The sequence below is a fragment of the Onychostoma macrolepis genome, chromosome 04 (assembly GCF_012432095.1).
Source record: "Onychostoma macrolepis isolate SWU-2019 chromosome 04, ASM1243209v1, whole genome shotgun sequence".
Classification (NCBI taxonomy): Eukaryota; Metazoa; Chordata; class Actinopteri; order Cypriniformes; family Cyprinidae; genus Onychostoma; species Onychostoma macrolepis.
In genome coordinates, this window is record NC_081158.1 from 33,715,860 (window position 1) to 33,742,050 (window position 26,191).

Sequence of the window (26,191 nt, forward strand, 5' to 3'; positions counted from 1 at the left end):
AACTTTTGAATGGTAGTGTATATCACATACACATACACATACATATATATATATATATATATATATATAGTGGTGGGCCACCAGGACCAAAAAATGCCAGGGCCAGTCCAGCCCTGCTTGGGCCCTAATAATACCAGCAGGGCTGAGGATAACACTATCAAACACTCAAAGTGTACACCACTCACGATAAGGAACCACCACCACAAGGAGGAAGATCAATCCACCCGTGAGACCCTAGCTCGATCCTGCAATAAATCAAAAAGAAAATTAAGAAACTATAGAAATTAACATAGAAATGGCAATATGGACATCACTAATGAAGCAAGTCCTCACAACAGTGGATGTCAGTTGTCACGGCCGGCTTGCAAGCCGCGACAAATAAGGAGATAACACGTTGGAACATAGTAAATAAAAATAATTACACTTATTAAAGTAGGATTAAATAAGGAAAAGGAGACAAAACACAACACGAGGAAGGAAGACGAGCCCCATCACAACTGAAAGGAACTGCTTAAATCTGCCGGCATCAGCTCCAAACACAGGTGTAAGTCCTCAGCCATAATGACAATCACTCACCCAATCTCCATCCTGCAAAACAAACAAAGGAAAAACCAACAACCAACCAATATGACCCACAGTGGGTTCATAACACAGTAATAAGCAGAAGTAAAGAGAGAAAGCAATATAACCTTAGAAGGATCAAATAGTTGGTCACCTGAGATTATTACAAAACCACTTGAACTCAATAGATGATCACACACAAGTAGAGTTGCATTAATAAATGATTGATCACATACATCAAGAGCTATAACCACTTAATTAGTTTAAAAAAAAAAAAAAAATCAAATCAACCAAGCCAAATAAACTGTACTTCCACAGAATAAAATAAAATAAAACCAAAGATTAAATGGTTTAAGTCAAAAGAAGAGGCCAACTTTTCTCTTATACAAACAAAAAGAGCTGATCAGACCTCCCCAACAAGCCAGAGATGTTTAGCAGGGCACTAAAACGGCACGATAAGAATCAGACTAGCAGTCCCCTTTAATTAATAACGATGATCGCGTCTGTCACGGCATAGAACGAGAGGGAAAATCCTACAACGAACACAAAAGACGACGTTACCAATCATAATATTATCCCCACTCCCAATTATAATTTAAACACTTACCATCAGGATAACACACCAGATAGAACGCTTTATAGGCACAGATCTGTCACAGTCATGCCCACCAGCAGCACAATGGGACATAGGAAACCATGCCCACTTTAGCGTGCGAAAAGAAATGTTAAGCCCACACCACCATACTGCCCTATACAACAAGCTCCCAAACATAAACATACACATACCCGAGAGGCAAACACCAAGCAGCGTGAAAAGGGCACTAGCACCAGAAGACCAAGCTGCACTATGATCAACAAAACAATTTCAGGTTATGCACACCCTAATAATTTCTAAATTACCACCTATTATACTACGGGGCTGTTGAATGCTTGAATCTGATTGGCTGCCGAACGTTCTAAGGTGTGCAATTATTTTCAGGGAAACGCACGGCGAACGTAGTTCCAGGCAGCTCTTGACCGCATTACATGACCGTATCACTTCGCCAAATGATTTCTGTTATTTCAAAGGTCTTACAACAGCAAAATAACCAAAACCCACAATGACACTGGCCAAACAAATAAATATAGTAAACAATATGATAAAAACAATAGATCATGTCACATCTCCCGCTCTCTCTTCCTCACAGACCGCACATACATAACAGTTACAGTTTGCACACACACTAACCCACTAAACATTGGACGTCGGATAGACGTGCAGATCATGTCTATATTGGGTCCGTCGGTCCATGACCAATTCTGGACATCTATTCCGACGTCCAAACTAGGTCCTCTATTTGGACGTCTAACCATGACCCAAATTGGACGTCAGATTGACGTTCGACATTTGACCTTTGAACTGGGTATTTTTTTGGACATCATTTGGACGTCTAGGTGCAGGAAATTTACATGATTGTATGTAATATTTTTTTTATTTACAAATATCAACATTGTTGTTATCAACATGATTGATACATATGAATACAGATTTTTTTTAATAAACAGTCACGATTTATTATGTGTATGCCAAATAGGCCATGTTTTTTTTTTTTTTTTTTTTTTACATTTTCCTGTTGAATCTAGCTGCTGAGCCAAACAAAACACAGGACTACAGTTATAGAAGTTAAGTAAAAATGATATATAAAATAAGTCTAAATTTGACGTTGAAAAGACGTCCACAAATGACCACATTTGGACTATAAATAGCCCTTACACGGAAGTCCCACGGACGTCAATATATGACGTGCTGTAGACGCCGAAAAAGACGCCGCCTGGCGTTACAAAACAACCCCTTCAGTGGACCTAAATTGGACGTCCAAAAATAACATGGAAAAGACGTCACTCCGACGTCACATGGCGCAGTGGGTTTGGAATGAGTAACGGAGGCGTTGGATGAGATGCGGAAGAAATAATCCTACTCACAATAGCGATTTAAGTAAATACCGGAGGAATGCCTTGAAATATATAATCTGATCGATGTCTTGAGGTGTGGCAACCGTAGTATAAGCGGAATAATTGACTTCGGTCCGTTGGATTATTAGAAAAATAATGCACACCCTAGGTGTAACGGCCACTCCGCGAACGGCCCGTCGTCAATTATTCTTTACTTAAAACATAGCACGCTTACCTACAGCCACCATCAACACAGGCAAACAAAGGGGGAAAACGGACGTGACTCATCCCAGGTAACAGCCAATAGGTCTTTAAATAGAAGGTACTACTTGCTGATAGGCAACTACTGCTGTCAATCACCTAATCCCGTTACACTTACAAGCTGTGGTGCTTTACAACAACTTATATACATCTCGTTGTGTCTCATTATTTAAATAATTATGTTCACTGATTTGGTAGTTAGCAAATGTTAAAAAACAAGACTTACCATGCAGTTGACATTTTCTAGGAGCGACCTCTCTGACGGATCCGTGAGCATCATGTCTCCCGCCGGCGGCCGAACCACAGTCTGACCCGATGAAGGAACCGCACCGGCTTTAAGAACAAAAGTATTTCTTGCTGATTACCATCTGACATGTTAAGGGCTAAAACAATAAAATTGTGGTTTTAGTTAAAATTTTTAATTAAAAATATTTTTTACAAAAATAAAGAGACTGTATACACACAATTTGTGTATTTTTAGCTTCAGTCCTATAAAAATGTGAAAATGATGATAAATGTTACATTCAATTATCATTAAATTGTTATCAGGGGCACAAGAGCAGTAGGTAGATGTTTGTTTTATAACGATTTCTGTGTAAAACCCTTTTTAAACCGATCCTGTTACGGGGTTGAGAAAAAAAAAGCTGGAAAAAAAACTAAAAATAATAAAAGATCTTTAATGCCTGAGGTGGAAAAATATGATATTTTGAATATGATATATTAAAATATGATTAATATTTTTTGGAGGTTTGATATGTGCCTAATGATGTGGGGTATTCAGAAGTTGAATCACATGTAGTTGAAAAACATGTATATTCCAAGTTGAAATGTTACCGAATCCCAGGAATGACCCTCCTGTCATTGATCAGAAGGTCTGTTCCTATTTTTTTATTTATTTATATTTTTTTAAGCAGGAGCACTAGTGCTCCTGAAAAGAAATGTAAGCATACATTGTAAAAAGTGATAAGTTGACTTAACTTAAAAAAATTGAGGAAACCCGTTGCTTTAAAATTTTTAAGTAAGTGATAATTAAAAAAATAAGTTAAATGAATTGTCAAGTTCACTTAACTTTTTTTTTTAATTATTATTATTATTTACTTAGTAATTTTAAGGCATTTTTTAAAAAATTTAAAAAAAAAATACTTTTTTTTTTAAAGTTTAGTCAACTTATCACTTTTTACAGTATAGAGTCCTCAAGAATATAATATTAAAAACTAACTGCAAATGTTTTTGCAAAGTAATATGTGCAAATTCACACACAACGTACATTTAATTTGGCCAGAATTGCAGGTGCTTGTCTACACTGTAAAAAGTGAAAGTTGACTTAACTTAAAAAAAATTGAGGAAACCTGTTTCCTTGAAAAAGTTAAGTGAACTTGACAATTCAATTAACTTAAAATTTTTAAGTAAAAGATAATTAAAAAAATAAGTTAATTAAATCGTCAAGTTCACTTAACTTTTTTTTTTTATTATTATTATGTACTTAATAATTTTAAGGAAACAGGTTTCCTCAATTTTTTTAAGTTAAGTCAACTTATCACTTTTTACAGTGTAAATATACAAGAAGGTTTAGAGAAAATATTAAATAAGTTGTTAATAAATGTTATTATAGATTATAAAGTGTTTTAGAATTAAATACATCCGAAAGGTCATCTAAAATGACCATTATTAACCCCTCCTCAAGCTAGAGTCCCCAGTGGCCATTTCCACCACTGCTTACAGTTATTAAGCTGAAGTGCAGCAGCATCAGAATCAAACCCCTCAGACCCTCAAAACCAAACAAATAGTGCTGTGACTGCTCTCGTTTGGCCACATCCATTTCACAGGCAATCTGAAGGAAATTATCCCAGTCTGGTGCTGATAGAGGCAGTTCTGTCTGAAAATGATTCCAGAACCTGTCAATAAAACAACAACAGATATTATAGACCACATGAATCTGCAAAGTGCATCTGATTTCTATATTTAAAAACATACTTTATGAATCTGCCATGAACTGAGAAACCAAAATTCCTTTGATCTTTTAACATATAAGAGGTCATTGTAGTATAAAAACATCCTGTAAGTTTCAGAACTCAAAACTTTGTCGTTAGTACAACAGCTTATATTGAAAGCATTCTGCCAAAACGACAGCTTGTAGAACGTGCCACTCTATGATGTAATAGTCTGGATAAGCATTGCCTCCGCAGAATATTATCAATGCCTGCTTCTACATCGCTGCCTGTTTAGCCCCGCCCACTGATTCTACATCACTGCCTGTTTAGCCCCGCCCACTGATTCAACATCGCTGCCTCAGATTCGCACATGTAGTGTTTACGAGAGGGAAACGCGCAGGACTATGCAGAAACCAAACGATAAATATGAAGTTTGAAGGCGATGCTGTTCAGTGCCACGCTGTGGAAAAACAGCCTTTGCATTGCCTTCCTTCTAATCCCAGTGTTAGGAAAGAGTGAATGAACTTTATTTGTAATGAAGCGCCAGACCGCGTCAATTTGTTCACTTTATTTTACCATGGATTCGTTTACAAACAAGGCACAATTTGATGCGGGATTTTGAGAAAGATTAAAACTGAAAGATGATGCAGTGCCGACTATATTGGATCTGACTGTAATGTTGCAACACAAGTGTGAGTAACTCTTTTCATTACATGATCACTATTGCTTTGTGTCTCTTCTTACAGATCGTTTGTTATGTACTGAGTATTTGTGTTTTTGACCTAAATCATAGCAGCTTCCATCTACTGTATGAGGAATGTACTCTGTTAAACATACACAACTATTAGCCAATCACAGCAGGGGGCGTTTACTTCCGAGTCTACAATCCGCCACGCCTGCTCAAACAGAGCATTCTGATTAGGGGTTAAAAACAGGACAGAAAATATCTTATTACTTGTAAATTATGATGGTTTTTTAATGTAAAAATATTGATAACATAATAAGTGGACATCAGTAAACAATACAAAATAATCAAAAAGGCAGTTCATGACCCGTTAAAAGTCTCCTCCAAGAATGATGTGGTTAACAGAAAAAGATGAAATATTGGCAATTAATTAAGAGAAAAAAGTAGGTTCAAATTTGGAGCATACACACTGTAAAAAAAAAAGTTGAGCCAACTTAAAATTTTAAGGCAACCAGCTTCAGCAGATTTTTGAGTTTTCTCAACTTGTCATTTTAAGTTTATACAACAAAAATTTGAGAATCTCCCACAAAAATAAGTTGAGCAAACTCTAAAATCTGCTGAAGCTGGTTGCCTTAAAATTTTAATTTGGCTTTTTACAGTGCACACTTCTGATAAGGACCCTTTCTCCAAAAAGCTGGCCAAGAATTAGAATGCAACATCCTCCTTGTATCTTTTATAATTTCCTCAAACCTAAAATTGAACTTCTTATGAATTACGATTGCTACACCCCTGTGAGAATTGAAAGAGGATCTGAAAACCTGACCTATAAATATAAATATATACATTGGTGGCCAAAATGATCAGAACACTAGTATTTTCAGCAGCTAAAAATGGTCTAAGTCAATAATTTCAGTTTACATTTCCAAACATTCATTTAGCCATTAATTGTAATAATCCAGTGAGATTTTTGTCTGACAGCAGCCAGTGCTCCACACAGAGATCTGATCTGATCATCATCAGTCTGTCTGGAATAACAAGAAGTTTCTGGATGAGGGTAAAGAACAGAGACTGGTGGCAGCGAGATGTGTTTTCCCCAGAAATGCGATGCTTTCTTCCCCGCCATCGTTTCTAATCTGCGTATTATTACAGGTGCATATCACGTCATTCATTTGTCACTAGCGCATGCGCACTTTGGTCAGAGCAGCAATACTGCGATTAAGGTGTTTACATGCCTGTATATTTCGATTAAAATCGGCGTACACCAAAATGTCATTATAATCGCATTAAGAGGGTTCATGTAAACACACTCAGTTTTGTTATTGTTTTGAAACTATTCAAAAATAAAGCTACAATAAAATATAAGTGCTTGATGAAAATGTTAAACTAAAAAAAAATGAAAACAAAATAATTAGTGGGGCATAGATTAATTTTTTTAATCTAGATTAATCTCACTGTAATCTTGGAATTAATCTAGATTAAAATGGCTCATTTGAATTCTGCCAAGTAGATCAGAATAAGTTCACTACTAGTAGTAAACAACTAGCAGTCATCAAGAATTTAATATTGATAATAACATTGAAGACATTGTATGATTATTCCTTAAAGATAAGGTTTTAATAGTTTTAGTAGTAGTAGCCTATTAGGTTCTGCCCAATGTCTTCAAGTGAAACCGAACTTTTATTTTGACGGGTTGCCGTGAGGATAGTTTTTCTCAAATGAAACGCTCGAATGCTCATGAAGTGACTCTCAGAGCAGTTCTGGAGATGTTGTTCATGTATTTATGTCCTCATTTAGTGAGACAACAGACGTTAATATCGCCGCAAGCGTCACGCGGGCTTCTGTACGAGTAGTGAACAAACCCGTGCGTCTGCGCCATACATTAACACAGAGACACACAGAAGTCATATTTAAATAGACGTTTTGCGGCTTAATATTTACAAATAGGAGTGGGAGTGTGCTCACTTGTGTGTGCGCTTACGTTTGTTTGTGTGTGTGTGTGTGTGTGTGTGTGTGTGTGTGTGCGCGAACCGGGGCGGAACTCTGCTGTGCGCGCGATACAGAGAGCGCGACTATGTAACTTAGAGATAGAAATGACTTGCCGATTTCCATTGGGAAGCTTCTTAAAAAAAAAATTTCCCTGAAGCAAACCCGGCGGCTTCATAGCTGCATCCATGTTAGCACGCATACACACAGGTTCGAATACTCGTTCTCGCCCCCTACAGTGCAATTCGGCTAGGTATACATCCGCGCTAAAATATCGAGGTGAAAGTCATCATAGCTTGCGTAGTATAGGCCCAGCTCCCAACCCAACTTTGAGAATAGATTAACGGCGATATTTTTTTTATCGCCCGATAAGAGTCTCACGTTAACGCAGCACGTTAACGCCGATAACGGCCCACCACTAAAAATAATACAAATTGGAACAAAACAAGGTTAAAGTACTAAAATTACTGAAGTACTAAAATAATAATAATAATAATAAAGCTAAATATAAATATTTAAAAATATTTGCAATAGTGGCAATTCTGTCTGAAAACGATTCCGGAATCTGCCAATAAAAAAAGATATAAGAAATGATGAGAAATAATATTATAGACTGACTTTATTTAACTATGGATTACTTTAGATGTCCACAGTTAAAAACATTTTGAATATGAATATATATATATATATATATATATATATTATATGCAACATGTTAAAAGTTTCATTTGCTAGGAATACTTCAGGATACCATGTAAATACCATGCTAAATGATTACATTCCTGGATTTTGGTCTTTGAATTTACTATATTTCCACTTGATACATGACTAATGCACTTTCATCTTGTGAGGATGTTCGTGTGTATTTACTTGTGGTGGTAAACATCAGGATCTCGACTCATTCTGTTATTGAAGCCGATGTACAGGTCGTCCCACAGCCGGCCGTTCAGAACCACGTGTCTCATCACATTAACTCGGTTCTGGATCTGAAACGCACACATTTGATTTTATCAGTTTGTATTAAACTTCATTGTGCATCTCATCCTGCTCGGTCTGTACCTCCTCATACGCGTGATCTCTCTCTGGACGCGCGGCTGGGAAAGAAAGATCCAGAAAGTCCACCAGATAGTCATAACCTCCTTTCAGAGGCTTGAAATCATCATCCGTCTCAATGACCTGACGGGAAAACAGTTCACTGCATCAGTTTATGGGGTTGTTATTGCATTATGTGTGAAATCCACCAGCAGTTTGGTTATGAAGTATATGATTTACCCGAATGACCAGATTGTAGTCTTTAAATCCTGCCCAGTTATAATAGTACTGGATCCAGCTTTTGTATTTAAAGATTTCAGCTGAAACAGAAGCATTCAGTTCATCCAAATACAAGTCAAAGTCCCAACTGCCCTTATAGATCTGTGTGCTGCCGGGCGGCTCAGTGATGACGCTCCTGTGGTTATGATAGTAAAACCAGAGAAGAAAATCATGCAGATGGAAAAATAATTCTCACATGCAACATGCAAAATGAACATGTTAATATGAAATGGAAATTAAACAGATGCATGCCTAAATACAAATACAAAAGGGTAAAAACAATAGAGACTGCATTAAATATGTTTGTAGATAAATACTTATATAAATCACATGAATTTTAAAATTGCATAAATATTCAGCCTGTCTTGCAGGATTATTATAGTTAAAACTAGAACCAAAAATAACAACATTTAAAGAAATATATTAAATAAAAACAATAGTTTTAAAAATGAATAATTCTTTCAGTTTGGTTCACTGAAATATAATAAATTTGAAAAAGTTCAACTTATTTTATGGCACAACTTATTTCACTATTAAACGATAAATTTTTCAGGATTCTTTGATGACCAGAAAATGATTAATAATACAATTTAAAAATCTTAATATTAATTATTAATCAAAATAATAACATTTATATTTTTGTTTTAATAAATAAATATTAATAATTAACACAAATATACAAAGTTTAACTTTTTTTTTTATTTCAGCAAATAAAAATGAATAAAAACAACATACACATGTTTAAATAACTAATACAAATGACAAAAACAAAATACACAATTTACTAAAACTTAAGTAAAATTAAAAAAACAAATAAAAAAATACAGTAGTATCTCAGTGATAGTAAAATAACACTGGTGTCATGTTAGTGTTTTTGCATATTGTTTGCTCTTCATGCAAATATTAATGCTTTATTTATTTTTTGAGACCCTTTTAGTCAAATGCACTCAAGCTCAACGTGCTCAAATGCTGTGTTCTAATGGTAATGTAAAGCCATGTGAAGGTACCTGTTGGATGGGTCATTTAGTGCCAGGGCCAAATCCAGGACTGATCCGGGTACAGGAGTCCAGGTTAGGATGTTCGGACAGCTCTTCCTTATCGACTCATTCAGATCTGCTGCGCTGTTCTTGCTGTTCGTCTCCTTTATGTACCTGTTAGTCATGTTCAAGTGTTCCTGTCATACATTTCATATATACTTCGATGTTATATACAGTACACTTTATTCAAAAATTGGAATAATTTAGATTTTTAAATGTTTTTGGTTGAATCAAAATACAGTAAAATTGTGAAATGTCCAGTGTGAACATATGTTAAAATGTAATTTATTTCTGTGATCAAAGCTGAATTTTCAGTGTCTTGTGTCTCATGATCCTTCAGAAATCAGTCTAATATGCTGATTTGCTGTTCAAAAAACATTTCTGATTATTATTAATGCTAAAACAGTCATGCTGTTTCATATTTTTGTGGAAACCACGATATATTTTATTTTTCAGGATTCTTTGATGAATAGAAAGTTCAAAAGAACAGCATTATGCACACACACACGCACACCTACCTATATATATATATATATATATATATATATATATATTAGTAATAATAATTTATTGTGCCCTTCATGATTCAAAAAGTATTCATTTAAAAAAAATCTATAACATGTATTGTAATTAAATTGCATTTCACTTAGAAACACACTACATGCGTGAAGCGGTTCCATGTTGACTCTATCGATTTGACCTACAATGTGTTCCTGGATACCATAGTTAAACGTTGACTAGACGAGTTTCTGTGATAAGGCTTATCGAGGGACATGTGTTCACCTGTCAGAGGGATGCGCTTCAGTGAAGTATCCGGCAAAAGGGCAGTAGATCTTGGGCTGCAGTGATTTCACCATCTGTGTCTTATAGTTTAACAACTTCTTCCTCTCGTTCTTGATGAAATCTGCCTTCCAGCTTTCTGTCAGTAAAAAGAGTTTGCATTAGCATGCATTGTTTTTCTGTCATTATGCTGTTCTTGACTGTGCTGAATGGTTGCCTGTTCCCATAATGCACCTGTTTAAAGCGACATGCGTGACTCACCGGTGTATTTGCCGCCGTGGAAGGTCATGGGGAAGCCAGAGGCGCCGCCGGCGAAGTCGCTCATCATCACATCAACACCGTGAGGAAGACGTCCATTGTTTGGTCTGGTGCAGTCCACCGTATTCAGGATCATGTGACCTTGGAAGATTTTTGTTTGAGTTCATGCAGTTCACTTTTTAGCAGCATTGTACATTTCTAAAGGGGTTTAGGCACTTAACTGAGGCCATAATTTCATTGTGTCAACATTATCTTAATGTAAAACTACACTACTGTTCAAAAGTTTGGGGGAACTTTACTTTCACGTTCATAAAATGTCCAACTTTTATACATTTTCATCATTTTACCGGATCATCAACTAAACACACACTTAAAAGTTAAAAACGTGGTTTTCCAACATCATAACATGAGGGTTCAAAAAGTATGAAAGTGAAGAATTTGAGAAATATCAGTATTGTAACTTGAATTTGAAGAATTGTCAAATAAAATAAGAATAATAATAATTGATAGAATATTGACAAATATTGACTTTTAATTTTAAAGTACAATTTTATATCTTTACAATAGTAATATATTATTTACTATTTAATTAGAATTAAAATAAAATAAAAAGGGGTTACACTTTATTTTAAGGTGTCCTTGTTACAATGTAATTATACATTTAAGTACTGAGTAATATTAATTAACTACATATACTTACTATATGGTTAGAATTAGTAGGATTAGTGTTTGGCTTAGTGTTACTTGTATGTAATTATGCATAATTAATTGTTATTATAATAGTAAGTACATGTAACGTGTAACAAGAACACCTTAAAATAAAGCATTACCTAAAAAGGTAATACTGTATAAAGTTAATATAAGTAAGAATTTAATACTTCTATTCATCAATGATCAGAATCATATTCATCATTGATCAAAAGTGAAACTAAAGGCATTTATAATATTACAAAAGACTTCTATTTCAAATAAATGCTGTTCTTTTGAACTTTCTATTCATCAAGGAATGAAATGTGTTATGTGGGATTGTTCTAACTCGTGTTTTGTTGCAGTTACTCAGTAGCTCACCTGCAGTCACCTGAAGGGACACATGCTCTCACTCTCTCTCTCTTTGATCCTGCAGCCAGCTTGGCAGTAGCTGCGCATGTTTTTGTGACAGTCCCTTCTTCTTTTCTCTTTTGTTATTTAATAAACCTTATTTTATTTGGTAAACTTGTTTTGTGTCCTTGGTGTTGCTTCCCCAGAGCCAGGGTTGTAACAAATGCATCACAGTTTCCACAAAAATATGAAGCAGCAAGGCTGTTTTCAACATATTAATCCGATAATGCCAATGCCAATAATAATAAATGTTTCTTGAGCAGCAAATCAGCATATTAGAATGATTTCTGAAGGATCATGTGACACTGAAGACAGAAGTAATGATGCTGAAAATTCAGCTTTTCATCACAGGAATAAATTACTTTTTACAAAATATTCACATAGAAAAGAGTTATTTTAAATTGTAATAATATTCTACATTTGTACTGTATTTTTCATCAAATAAATGCAGCCTGGGTGAGCAGAAGAGACTGATTTCTAAATCATTGAAAAACCTTTTGAACGGTACCATAGTTCATTTTTTGCTTTTTGCTTCTGCTAATAATAGGAATGCAACGCAATGGTGGTTCTGTTGGCTTTGAAACTGTTCAAACCACATTTCTGATGCTGAAAACTACAGAATGTTCACATCCTTTAAACTAATGCTGTGTTTGTTCACTGAAACTTTGTCTGAAGACTGTCAAATTAAATTCATTAAATAATTAATTAATTTAATTAAATGTCCTGTCGCCACCTTGTATATAAAGCATAAAATAAAATGCAGCCAAACCGCTTTGCTTCCCACTCTTACATTGTATTGTTGTTTGCATGTTTATCTGTTTGCCGTTTCTCAAACAAAAGCTGAACAGCAGAATGCCACGCAACAGTCTAAATGAGCAGCAAAATACCTTTATACTCCACGATCAAGCAGGTGTCCATCTCAGGATGAACTCCGTCCATCAGAATCATGAATCGCAGGTGTTCATCCACCTTTCGAATAATAGCAAAGCCAAAATTAAAAAAAAAAAAAACACATGAAAAGAGTAAAAGAAAAGAAAAAACGTACATTCTGCCACACGCCGAACGGCACCACGTTGATGTTTGTTAAATTCACTCCACTTTTCTCCAGATACCTGCAACAAAAACCCTTAAATGTGAAAGATGTACACTGGAAAACACATTGGTATTGAAACAGTTTTCACTTGAAAATTGCTAGTAAATTTCACGAATAATTACAAAGAAACAGGAAGTAACGCATTGAATTAAATGTAAAATTTTGAAGTAGAAAAACTGAATTTTCAAATCTGTAACTGCCAAAGTCACCTATAGTTAATAGTAGAATGACATTGGCAGTTACAGATTTTTCCCGCAATTTTTATTTTTAAATCTCTAACTGCCGAAGTCACCTCAGGTGACATTGGCAGTTACAGATTTGAAAAACAAAAAGGCAGGAAAAATCTGCAAATGCCAATGTCATTGACATTGGCAGTTAGATGGCAGCCAATGTTAAAAACCCCAACAACACATACTGTCAACACACTCTCAACAGGTAAATTTCTTTAATAAAATGTCCACAAATTTTCACTTTCAAATTGTAACTCCATGTCTTTTATCGTTTTAGATTATGTAAGTGTGAGCAGTTCTGATCAGCTGAAGATAATCTTTTCCACTAAGTAACAGAGATATTGGATTTATGATTGTATTCCATACACTGAATCTTTACAGTGTCAGATATGCATCTTTTGCTCTTAGATTTATTGGTTATACGTTATTTTAAGTTGTCCATACAGTGTTAGGATTACACTCCTAAAAATAAAAGTGCTTAAAAGGTTCTTCACAGCGATGCCATAAAATAACCATTTTTGGTTCCACAAAGAACCATTCAGTCAAAGGTTCTTTAAAGAACCATCTCTTTCTTAGCTTTTTATAATCTGAAGAACCTTCTTTGGCCACAAAGAAGCTTTTGTGAAGCAGAAAGGTTCTTCAGATGTTAAAGGTTCTTTATGAAACCATTTAGACAAAAAGGTTCTTCTATGGCATCGTGAAGCACCTTTATTTTTAAGAGTGTAGTGTTCGTTTTAGGATTATTGCATGTTATTCATAATTTATTGTTATTATAATAGTAAATACATGTAACGTGTAACAAGAACACCTTAAAATAAAGTGTTACCAATTTGTCTTTAAAAATGTGGCATTTTGTGTCGATTCTGAGTTGATTGTGTTGATTGTGCATACTGCCAGTTTTTAAATGACCAGAATAATAATAGTTTGAAGTGTGATAGCCATAACATCAGCTCAATTTAATATCGCTATTTCCGTTTTATTTCGATTAAGTGTGCATCTTCATTAGTTTATTTTAATGCTCTCCTCTAGACTTCAGTCTCACCAAAACACCGGCCGTGAAGTGTCTCCAACGTAAATGGGAATATCTGGATGCTTCTTGGAAAGACGTTGCAAAGTTGGGTAGCTAATAGAAAAAAAAGTCCATTTAAAATGTACGGTTTTGTGGCATAATATAATACAATTCAACACAACGCAATACAATATAATATGGTGGATCAGACTCTAACCTCAGGTGATCTGAATGCATGTGGCTGATGTAAATGAGATCGGCCTGACTGAGTCTGTCCATGGCATCAGACGGAGGTTCGTGAAGGAGCCACCAGCCCCTCGCAAACGCTGGTCCTGTGAGCCACGGGTCGAACATCATCCGCTTGTTCCCCGCTTTCAGCTCCACACATGCATGTGTGATGTACGTCAGCTGAAATGCACAGGATTCTTTGATGAATAGCCCTTTGGTGTTTTATTACAGTTAGTCAAATATTAAAGGTATGTTCCTGGTTGTAAATCAAACTTTAAACAGCTGCTGTCTTTTTTTTTTTTTTTGAACAGAAAGGAATCAAATGATACAAGGCACAGTGTATTTACATGGGAGTGGATGTGTGAAGAGAAATATAAAGTAACCAGTCAACAATGGCGTGCATTGCTTCAAGGTTTTTTTTCCAGCAGTTTGTTTGCATCAGAGACATGATCAGATACATGGTCTGTTTTGTGCATATTTGCATTAAAACGAGTCAAATTAACACGGAGCAGCTCAAATCATTTAATTTTAACACAAACTTGAGCAGAAGCTTCATTTGTGTTCTCTTTGCTGTGTAGGAGCAATGATTGAGATATCATGTGATATCAATATCAATAATGAGATCTCACGTGGGTGCGATGGAGAAAGCGCTATTTACTAACAAAGCACTGAATGATTTAGTCAGGGTGTGGGTGATTGTAATGTACCGTAATCTCTCCAGCATGCAGCTCTTGTGCTTCTCTGGGTTCTGCGGTCCAGGGGTCTGGAGGATTCAACTCCACCAGCTCTAAACTACCGTCAGTGTCTGACAGCACTGCCTCTACACACACAAACACAGTAAGACAATAACACAGCATTCACTTCCAACAACTATATACAGTTATTATCCATCTATATTAGGAATACATTGGGTGAAGTCAGGTAAAATGGGCCAAATAAGGTTGTAGCATCATATATCTTTAAATTTTTACAGAAAATCACAATAACCGGTCTTGCACTGTTGCTTCAATACTTGTTGACATGTAACATTAATTTTTATTGGTTTGAGTTTTTTAAGGCGGGAAGGGCAGAGTGTTACATGAAGCAAAGGCAAAGAGGACAAAGAAAGGGAAAAGAGAGACGAGAGAAGAAAAAGGGAAAGAAAGGAAGATGTTAGTAAAATGGGCTGCACACACACACACACACACACTTTTACACAGAAATTGAGGGTGAAAGTAGGTTAATAGGCCTAGATATGCATCCATACAAACTCTTGACAGTCTTTAAAAAAAATACAAGCATACACCCATACATGCACAGAAACACACACCTACACAACATGCTCAGTTCATTTTTAATTGCATTGTTTAATGAAATATTCATTCACCTTTCTATTTAATGAAATACATTTATGGTGTTGCTATGGCACACTAAAGACAATAGTGTCAATTTACTGTTAAAAATAAAATGATTTAAGCTGAAATTACCTGTGTTGTTTTCTTTTTATATTGGCCCATTTTAACTGAATGTTGTGCCGTGGCTCAAGAAGGTACCTGCTGATACTCTAACTCTCATAATTTTAAAACACATTCACATTTAAAAAATATAAATATATTTAAGAGACTCATGCTAATTTATAAGAATATCATTAGATCTCATGCGTAGCTTATTTGATGGTATAAGTCATTTACCAAAACGTGACATTTACCAAACGCCCATTTTAGCTGACTTCACCCTATTATGCATTAGCTGCAATTAAAATGACAGCGATGGTAAGAAAGAACCAACCATATTTTCAAGAGTGTATGAAATTGATTTCAGTGCCTTCTTTTGATATAACAGTGATATTACCGAGTTCATCTTGCATGAAGCTGTCTGGAGGGTTGACGTACTCCATAGTGGCCACGTTCAGTTTCCAGTAGTGTTTGGTGCAGCGCACTGTTCTGTTACACAAACACACAAGTGTACTTCTTTAGTGATTCGTAATCAATTTTTCTATTTTTTGAAGATGTTTTTGCTTACTAAGGCTGCATTTGTTTAATCAAAAATACAGTTAAAACAGTAATATTGTTACATGTTTTTTACAATTCAATATAGCTGTTTTCTAATATATTGTAAAATGTAATATATTCCTGTGATGCAGAGCTGAATTTTCAGCATCATTACTTCAGTCTTCAGTGTCACTTGATCCTTCAGAAATCATTCTAATATGCTGATTTGCTGCTCAAGAAACATTTCTGATCATTATCAATCTTTCATACAGTCATGCCGCTACATGTTTTTGTGGAAACTGTGATACATTTGTTTTCAGGATTCTTTGATGGAATTCCTTCTAAATAGAAATCTTTTGTAACATGCCAAAAAAATGCCAATTTGTCAGGGATCTGTCACTTAAGTATGGTTAACTCTTGGTTTTTTGAACTCCAAATATGCCCCGCAGAAGAAATCGAGGAAATGTCTGTAGCGGTTGCTGAACAAACAGAAGATTTAACTGCTTTCATTGATTCAACGTGACTAGCCCTTGGCAAATGTGCAGTTGCGCCCCTTCTAAACACACAACTATGACAATATATGGTTTATCTTATTATAATTTTCTATATAATAAAGTATAGGCCTAATTTGAGTTTGGAGTAAAAACATGTTATTAAATGTGGTATTTTCACGTGCTTTCAGAAGGAGCAGCATTTACTACACAGAGCCGTAGTTCACTGAGAAGCTACGCAAAGAACTTTATTATCACAGCGCAATTTCATAATATCTATGATATCGGCTGCGATTATGAATGTGGTTTTGCGCAGCTTGTCAGTGAACTACGGCTCTGTGTAGTCAATGCTGCTCCATCTGAAATCAGCACGTGATGGAGATTTACCACTGATTACAGAACCGGCTTTACTGACAAGATGCGTGTGAATATCGCATGTGATTTATCGAGCAGCCCTACAATATTCCCTCACCTTCTTGTTAAGCCATTATTTGTTCATTTTCTCCACTTTGTTTGCTTGTTTAGTTCTCAGTCGTGTCGGATCATTGTGAAATCTTAGCATCGTGTGTTGTCTGTGTTCCTTGTCTGTTCGCACTCTGCCCTGCCCTGTAGTCCAAATGTCGGTTGTGTTTTCCCTCCTCTGGGGAGTTTTTGTTTGTTTTATTAATTATTTTATCATTTTTGCTTTTTGTGTGTGTGTATGTGTCCATGTATTTTGTCTGAATGTTGATCTGTTGTGTTTCTATTGTACATTTTAGCTTAATAGTACTTTTTTCTAATTGTATTGTAATTGTTATTGTTATGTACATATGTACTTTTTTTTTTTTTTTTTACGGTGACTTTTACCTGTCTAGGGACTGCAGGTGAAAAATAGCCTTCTGGCTAACTCTGGCATATTGACAGAAATGATTATTAATATGCATTGTCCCTGTAATAAAAGAGAGATCCCAGTATGCTTTGTCCACCCCCACCCATCTAAATGACCATCTGTTTTTACTGTCCAGTGATACCTAAGGTATTTACTAAGGTATTTACCTAAGGTATTTATGAATATTTTGGGAACCGTGTTTTTGTGTGGGCCATTGAAGACTATTATGTGTTTAAACTTTTTAAATTGTGAAACTGTGTTAAACGGGACAAAGGGAAGTTTTTATTGGAGTTTTTCACGCACACATATCAAGAAAAAATATACGTAAAATGAGCAACGACTTGCTAGCGTTGTTGTAACGAACTCTAACTAGTTTAAAAACGTTTTAAGTTGAATAAAAAGTTAAAACAAACAAAGCATCTGACACCTTAGTTAAAACAATAGCATAACATTACACGTTAAATAATACAGAGTTGACTCATCTTACCATCTTCTAAAACAAAAAAAAGCATCAGAAGCGAACGTTAAGTAAGATACTTTACAACGTTCTAACATTACAGATTAAAAGGTAGCTTTTGACACAAGTTACAGCAAATAGATCTGATTTATCTTACTGTCTTCTAAAACAAAAAAGCATCTGACATGTTCGTTAAGTAAAAAGTCAAAATCTTGTTACAAAAATTTAACAAAAAAAAGGGAAAAAATAACTGTGATCTAAAAGAAAGAAAGAAAGAGAGAAAAAGAGCAGACTATTTTACGCAGTCTCCGTCAGATAACCTCGTACTACCGTGGCAAACTCAGAATGAGTTTACGAGCAGGCCAGACCACACCTACCGCCCCCTAACAGCGTAAGGAGAGACCGACGCAAAGATTTAAAAGAATTAAAGTAATGTTTTAACATTAGAACGAACGTTATTTTTAATAAATCTTTAACATTTCTTAATTAATGAAACAATTCGGCACTCACCCTAAAGCTTTTCACTTTAAAATTAATTAATTAATGTTAATGTCGTTACTACTGTTTGTTTGTAAATTTGATAATTTTCTTCACTCAGTGTATGATTGTATACTCAACAGTTATTGTTGAAATAAAAGGTTGACTCAACTAACTCGTTATTCAAAGCAAGTTTTTTTGTTTGTTGTTATCAATTTAATAATATTTAATAAGAAACGATCTTGTATATCTGATATAAACTAGGATGATATAATAATATAACGTAAATGTCTCGAATGAAGATGCAATATTTTATTAAATCAACCAAATTCGTAGAACTATTGACTTATGCGAACAAAGAGGAGCTAACAAGACAAAACGTAAGGCCTAACAATTACAATTAGGTTGGGAAAATAAGATAAGGATGGTGAAACCGCGGTACACAAATTCAAACGGAAAGAACGAACAAAGTCATGGAAACTTCTTTGAAACGGTTCCGGTTTCAAAGCGTAACGCCATGAAAAACTTTGCGGTTTATATCTCACAACTAGCGCAGTAGCACGGATAACGTCAAGATATCTCAGAATTTTAGACGTACTTAGCAGGGATCAGTCTGTTGTGTTTTTAGAGTATATCGTACTTATTGTCATTACGAATATTTGTACGCTTATATTCATTTCAACGTTTTAATGAACACTGTTACATAATTTGCCTTAGCGACATTCGATGGAATATTTTATTAAAAGATGACACGGTGGACTGTTTGAGTAACACTCTCGTCTGTCACATTTACTGTCACATTAAGTTTTCACCGCTTACATGCACCCAACTACCCGAAGCCTGTAACCCTATCGTAATTATTTACAAACTCATATAAACTTCATGCCTGACACTTTTGTAGGTGATTACAACTAATATTTGAGGTGAACAAACATCTTTAACTTAAATGAACAAAAGACAATAATCACTAAAATGAGTTCACGCAGTTAACTTTATTTAAATGTTTCACTGATATAAAATGACCCCCCGAGTTGTTAGAAAAGAAATGTATACGGACAATGCTGCGAGATGACGTAAGGATCCGATGAATTGGTTCGTTGAACCGAACTGTGGGAATGAATCGTTTTCGCAGAAAAGAATTGGGCTTCGCATCAGTAACGCAGATCGTAAAAAATAAATAAGTAAAAAAAAATAAAATAAAAGTGTTTGTAGCATCACAACACAGAACTTAATATTCTTCACAAAAAGTGTGGACATGTGTGTCTTTTTATATAGGTTATCTGAGCGTGCGAATAATTAGAAGTCCGACGATTTAGAGATCTGTCGCGTATGACCATTTTGGTATATGTATCCCCGACGGCCATGTTTGTAGTATGCTGGGTATTGTAGTTCGTTGGCCTGAAAGACCGCGACATTTGAATGAGGTATTAGTTACACGTGTTCAATTTAACATCTTTGTAAAAACAAGAAGAATTGTTAAAACGTATTTAGCCTAAACAAATATATGTATATAAAAAGAATACGATATACTTATGGTAAAACAGACTTGACGTGTATATGTTGAAATGGTGCACCCGTTGTTGCGTTATTTCGTGAAATAGCTTTAGGATTCGGTTGTGTGTTCTTGAAATCAAATCTTAAGAAAAAGTCAGTCAGTCCTGCTGCAGGTGTCTGAATACCCCGTCGGTCTTCATCGTGACATTATGAACCCATCATCAGCACCATTCTGGAGAGCGTGTGTTGTGTTAGACTGTTTGCTTCGCGACCCTCCCCCAAGTTTGTTGTGTTCGCTACCTCTGCATGTCTTCATCTAATTGAACGTGACCGGTATTTTTAACATTTTTAAGCATCTAGTTTACAGAAGCCGCAAGTAGCTTATAATGATGCAAGGAGAATCTTACTACGGAGGCCTAGATGTCATAGTGCATAGTGCAAGTGAAATGTTTGCGAGTGCGAGAGTAATCACTTTTAAAACACTGTTACGAAATCTTATGTATAGTTTTATCTGTCGGCTTAATGCTTCTAAAAATGAGATTATTGTGGGTTTATCAAATATAGGGGTTAGTACTACACGGTATCAGTCAAAGTTGTGGAGACAGCAGTTTTGCTGTATTTTGTAACTCTTTATGTCTGTGATAGATGCTATGGGTTGTATAGGTGGTCTACTGTCTTTTTTAAATTTGGACCTTGAGTCTGTAATAAAGTTGGTTGTACTGCAATGGTTGTACTTGTTGTTAGAATGCTTCAAATTGGATCCAGGCTTGTTTTATGATCGTACCCTTGTTTGTCAAACTAGTCTTAAGTGATATTGTTCGCATTTTAAACAGGTTAAACAGGTTAATGACCTCTTTCGGCATCTATAGTTGTAATAATGCAACACATAACTCCATTATAGGGTTTCTAGATGATAAAACAAAACTTATGTATGTTGTTGGGAGTTTGTGGGAAAGCCGTGTGCGTGCGTGAGAGAGTTTGAAAGAAAAATGCTTTAGGTTAAAGTTAAGATTTTACTACACACTATAAACATTCTAACTTAGAAAAACAACTTTATTTTTTTATTTATTTACTTTTTTATTTCCAACAAACCGGTTGTTCTTTTTTATTGATTAATATGATAGAATCATGCTGAATTTACAAGGATGTGTATTTATACAATAATGTTTCATGTACTCACTGGTTACTGTATACATATTCAAGAGAAATGCGTAACCTCAGTTGTTTTAATCAATCTAAAGTTTTTAGTCTGTCATTATAATATCTTATTATAATAAGAAAAGTCTTTCATACATTCTATTTTCATCTGCCCCGGGGGCGGGTCTCTGTTACACAAAAAGCAACTGAGTGTGGTTGTGAATCCTATATGAAAGCTAAAAATGACCTTTTAAACTATTTTTAACAGTAATATTGAACTTTACACATATTTTACACACACATAGCGTGCATCTTAACACATGCTTATTTTTTTATTTCAATTTTGCACATATCATAACTGTACATACATATTTGTCTATATTATATATTGCGTTTTTGCTATTTTGTACATTGCCTATTTGTATATTATTCTTTTATTATCTGTGTCCTGTCCTGTTGCTGCCTTTCTGTTGCACTGTGGAGCTTTCTGTCACTATAACAATTCCTCGTATGTGCAAACATACCTGACAATAAAGCTCATTCTGATTCTGATTCTGATGTCATCACAAACCGTAAGACACATCAGTTTGGGTGATAAGATGGAGTTATCAAATATTTTATTGTTGGTTATGTCTATTATTTGATCAAATCTTAGTGAAATAAAACTATAAAGAGCCTATTGTTTTTATTTTATTTTAATAAAATAAAACATTATAGTGTGAAAAAATAAATGTTGCATTTAAACAGCATGGTTAATAATACAATTTTTAAAGTGAGAAAGAAAGTCTAATCTGTTGTAAAGATGAGACATTTGTTGCACCTTGTTTAAGACACTCTTTTGTTGTAAACAACCTTACAACAGCTAATTTTAGTCTATTTTAGATCTAATTCATAAAGAAAAAACCTCTGAAAGCGCATTGCATTCATCAGAGGATTATTTGACAACTTCTGATCCTCATCACAGTTTTAGGTGTGAAAGATCTAAAATCTACAAAACCTTAACTTATTTGTTAAAACAAAAGTTACATCATTGTTTAATCATACTGTCTTCCATCATCTTGTAGAGATACCCTGTGTGATGCTAAAAGTTTTTATTTGTAAAAGTGTATTTATACGACATCGTAAAAGTTGAAATGTTTAACTGCAGGGGTTGTTTTAGTGTGTGTGTGTGTGTGTGTGTGTGCGTGTGTTTGTTTGTTTTTCATGTGAGTGTTTGTGGTTTATTCAACTATTTTTAGCAGTAATATTGAACTTTGCACATGTTTTACACATACTTAACATCTTAACACAATTGTATCAGTAAGATATTTGTCACAAACCGTCAGACACATCAGGCGGGGGTTGATAAATTGGACTTATCGTTTATTTGAATTATTTCCTCTGTCAATTATTTGATCAATTCTTAAATAAAAAATAAAACATTATACTGTGAAAAAAGGCTGCATTTAAACCCTACGGTTAATAATACCATTTTTAAAGTGAGAAAGAAAGTCTAATCTGTTGTAAAGATTCTGTGAGACATTTGCACCACCTTGTTTAGGAATTAATTTTGTTGCAAACTACCTTATGACAACTAATTTTTTGTCTGATTTAGCTCTAATTCATAAAGAAAATCTCTGTAACTGACTTGCATTCATCAGAGGTTCATTTGACTGTTTCAAATCCTTGCTTTAGAGCATCATGATTTAGGTTTGAAAGATCTAAAACTTATTTGTTAAAACAAAAGATATATCATTGTTTAATCGTACTGCTTTTCATCATCTTGTAGAGATACCCAGTGTGAAGTTTTTTATTTGTAAAAGTTTGGTATGAAACATCATTCAAGTCTAAATGTTTAACTGTATAGGTTTGTTTTAGTGCGTGTGTGTGTGTGTGTGTGTGTGTGTGTGTGTGTGTTTGTTTTTATGCGAGTGTTTGTGTTTTATTATACTATTTTTAACAGTAATATTGAACTTTGCACATGTTTTACACATACTTAACATCTTAACACAATTGTATCAGTAAGATATTTGTCACAAACCGTCAGACACATCAGGCGGGGGTTGATAAGTTGGACTTATCGTTTATTTGAATTATTTCCTCTGTCAATTATTTGATCAATTCTTAGTAAAATAAACCTATATAGACCAGCTGTTTTTATTTTAATAAATAAAACATTATACTTTGAAAATAAACATGCCGCATTTAAACACCACGGTTAATAATACAATTTTAAAGTGATAAAGAAAGTCTAATCTGCTGTAAAGATTCTGTGAGGCATTTGTAGGACCTTGTTTAGGAATTACTTTTGTTGCGAACAACCTATGGCAATTAATTTTCAGTCTAATTTAGGTCTAATTCATGAAGAAATTCTCTGTATTCATCACAGGATCGTTTGACTGCTTCTAATCCTTGCTTTAGAGGTTCATGGTTTTAGGTTTGAGAGATATAAAAACTACAAATCTTAGCTTATTTGTTAAAACAATAGTTATATTGTTGTTTAATCATGCTGCTTTTCATCATCTTGTAGAGATACCCAGTGTGATTCTAAAAGTTTTTATTTCTAAAAGGTTTGTATGAGACATCATAAAAGTTTAAATGTTTAAATGTAGGGGATTGGTTATGTGTATGTTTGTGTTTATGTTTGAGTATTTTCTTCCTAAACTACACCTAAACTTTTAACTTAACCAGCTATGTGTCATATACAATCTTCAAAACATCCTTTGACCGGACAGTGAACTTTAAGTCTAAACTTTTGACAAAGTTCATACTAGCAGGTGTATGTCATAAAATGGTTAACGTGCATGTCGTTTGATAAATGAACAGCAACGCCAAAGTTTACGATGCCAGATCCCCTCAAAAACTCATCAGATTGCAAATGAGTTGCATCTCCAGAAACACTTTTAGATGTTTTACAACAACTCTCTTGATCTGACACGGTCGCGTCGTTAATCATCCGTCCAGACACACAATGCCGTTCTCATTTCGTTGCCCCCTGCGTGAGACGAAATATTTACATTTCGTGCGATAATGTAAAAAGTTTAGGCATCTACGGCTGAAAAATCCAAAGACGTCCAAAACATTTGCTTTCATACCGGTTTCCGTTCACATACGTGTGTATGCGTTTTAACCGTTATAGCAGGCTAGAACGTTTAAAGATTGACACAAATCAAAGAGTAAATAAAGTTATTATACTACTAAAATAAAATAAAACAAGACAAACAACATTTTCCTGTGGCTTAGAGGTGATTTTTATAAGAAAAAAATTAAAAACCTAATTTTTAAAAGTGAAAAAAGTCTGGGTTATATAACACGTCAGAAGTCTTAAACTTGACAAAAAATAGAAGAGTAAATAAAGGTATTACTAAATTAAGTGCGAATAACTAAACTAAAGTAAATAAAATAAGCAACATTTCCCTGCAGCTTAGGCAGGCCTACTGTTTGTTTAAAAGGTAAACACCTAATTTTAAAGTGAAAAGCTTTAGGATGAGTGCCGAATTGTTTCATTAATTAAGAAATGTTAAAGATTTATTAAAAATAACGTTCGTTCTAATGTTAAAACATTAATTCTTTTAAATCTTTGCGTCGGTCTCTCCTTACGCTGTTAGGGGGGGGGGGCGGTAGGTGTGGTCTGGCCTGCTCGTAAACTCATTCTGAGTTTGCCACGGTAGTACGAGGTTATCTGACGGAGACTGCGTAAAATAGTCTGCTCTTTTTCTCTCTTTCTTTCTTTCTTTTAGATCACAGTTATTTTTTCCCTTTTTTTTGTTTAATTTTTGTAACAAGATTTTGACTTTTTACTTAACGAACATGTCAGATGCTTTTTTGTTTTAGAAGACAGTAAGATAAATCAGATCTATTTGCTGTAACTTGTGTCAAAAGCTACCTTTTAATCTGTAATGTTAGAACGTTGTAAAGTATCTTACTTAACGTTCGCTTCTGATGCTTTTTTTGTTTTAGAAGATGGTAAGATGAGTCAACTCTGTATTATTTAACGTGTAATGTTATGCTATTGTTTTAACTAAGGTGTCAGATGCTTTGTTTGTTTTAACTTTTTATTCAACTTAAAACGTTTTTAAACTAGTTAGAGTTCGTTACAACAACGCTAGCAAGTCGTTGCTCATTTTACGTATATTTTTTCTTGATATGTGTGCGTGAAAAACTCCAATAAAAACTTCCCTTTGTCCCGTTTAACACAGTTTCACAATTTAAAAAGTTTAAACACATAATAGTCTTCAATGGCCCACACAAAAACACGGTTCCCAAAATATTCATAAATACCTTAGGATCACTGGACAGTAAAAACAGATGGTCATTTAGATGGGTGGGGGTGGACAAACAGGTGTCCAGTTTGGGTGGGTGGGTGGGGTCTTATCTTTATGAGGGGGCAATAAATCAAAATTTGGACACAAAGCATACTGGGATCTCTCTGATAAAATAAAATAAAATAAAATAAAATAAAATAAAATAAAATAAAATAAAATAAAATAAAATAAAATAAAATAAAATAAAATAAAATAAAATAAAGCCTATTGAACTCTGCATTTGTGTCCTCGCTCATTACTTTCCACAAAACCTGACAGAACAATTCAACAAGCTCTTTAACATCTGCCTCACAAAGCCCCTCAGCCCTTGGGAGATGGGAAGGTTAGGGCACGATTTACACCATAGTGGGGAGTCAGAGTCAGGAAGACCTGACTCCTGGAGGACCCAAAGTGACCTGTTCTGTCTATCATGGCCATGGAGACCATCACAAACCCCAGGCAGGTCTTCCAGCCAGAGTCCTCTTCAGCCATGGGGTCTCCAGAGTCCTGGTGACGACTTGTTGCAGGGACTTGTAGTCAGTGATGGTGTGAATGGCTTGCCACAGACTCTGAGTGTCTCTGCTGTCAATACAATTTTTTTGTGTGTGTGTGCATAC

General features: G+C 34.8%; 1 protein-coding gene across 6 annotated transcripts in view; it reads right to left on the minus strand.

Moving 5' to 3' along the window:
- cmah (cytidine monophospho-N-acetylneuraminic acid hydroxylase) overlaps positions 1-26,191 on the minus strand; it is a 36,020-nt gene that overhangs the window by 3,847 nt on the left and 5,982 nt on the right. For 3 of the 6 annotated variants that reach the window (XM_058772432.1, XM_058772433.1, XM_058772428.1), the window contains exons 3-16: positions 16,228-16,319; positions 15,105-15,217; positions 14,387-14,577; positions 14,203-14,283; positions 12,883-12,949; positions 12,725-12,806; positions 10,743-10,880; positions 10,485-10,620; positions 9,672-9,815; positions 8,626-8,800; positions 8,413-8,529; positions 8,224-8,339; positions 4,475-4,649; positions 186-3,087 (exon numbers count right to left, since the gene is read on the minus strand). In XM_058772432.1, coding sequence (XP_058628415.1) covers positions 3,031-3,087; positions 4,475-4,649; positions 8,224-8,339; positions 8,413-8,529; positions 8,626-8,800; positions 9,672-9,815; positions 10,485-10,620; positions 10,743-10,880; positions 12,725-12,806; positions 12,883-12,949; positions 14,203-14,283; positions 14,387-14,577; positions 15,105-15,217; positions 16,228-16,319 — 1,684 coding nt within the window. In that variant the 3' untranslated portion in view covers positions 186-3,030. The remainder of the gene's footprint in view (positions 1-185; positions 3,088-4,474; positions 4,650-8,223; positions 8,340-8,412; positions 8,530-8,625; positions 8,801-9,671; positions 9,816-10,484; positions 10,621-10,742; positions 10,881-12,724; positions 12,807-12,882; positions 12,950-14,202; positions 14,284-14,386; positions 14,578-15,104; positions 15,218-16,227; positions 16,320-26,191) is intronic. The other 3 variants (XM_058772434.1, XM_058772431.1, XM_058772429.1) reach the window with 2 other exon arrangements.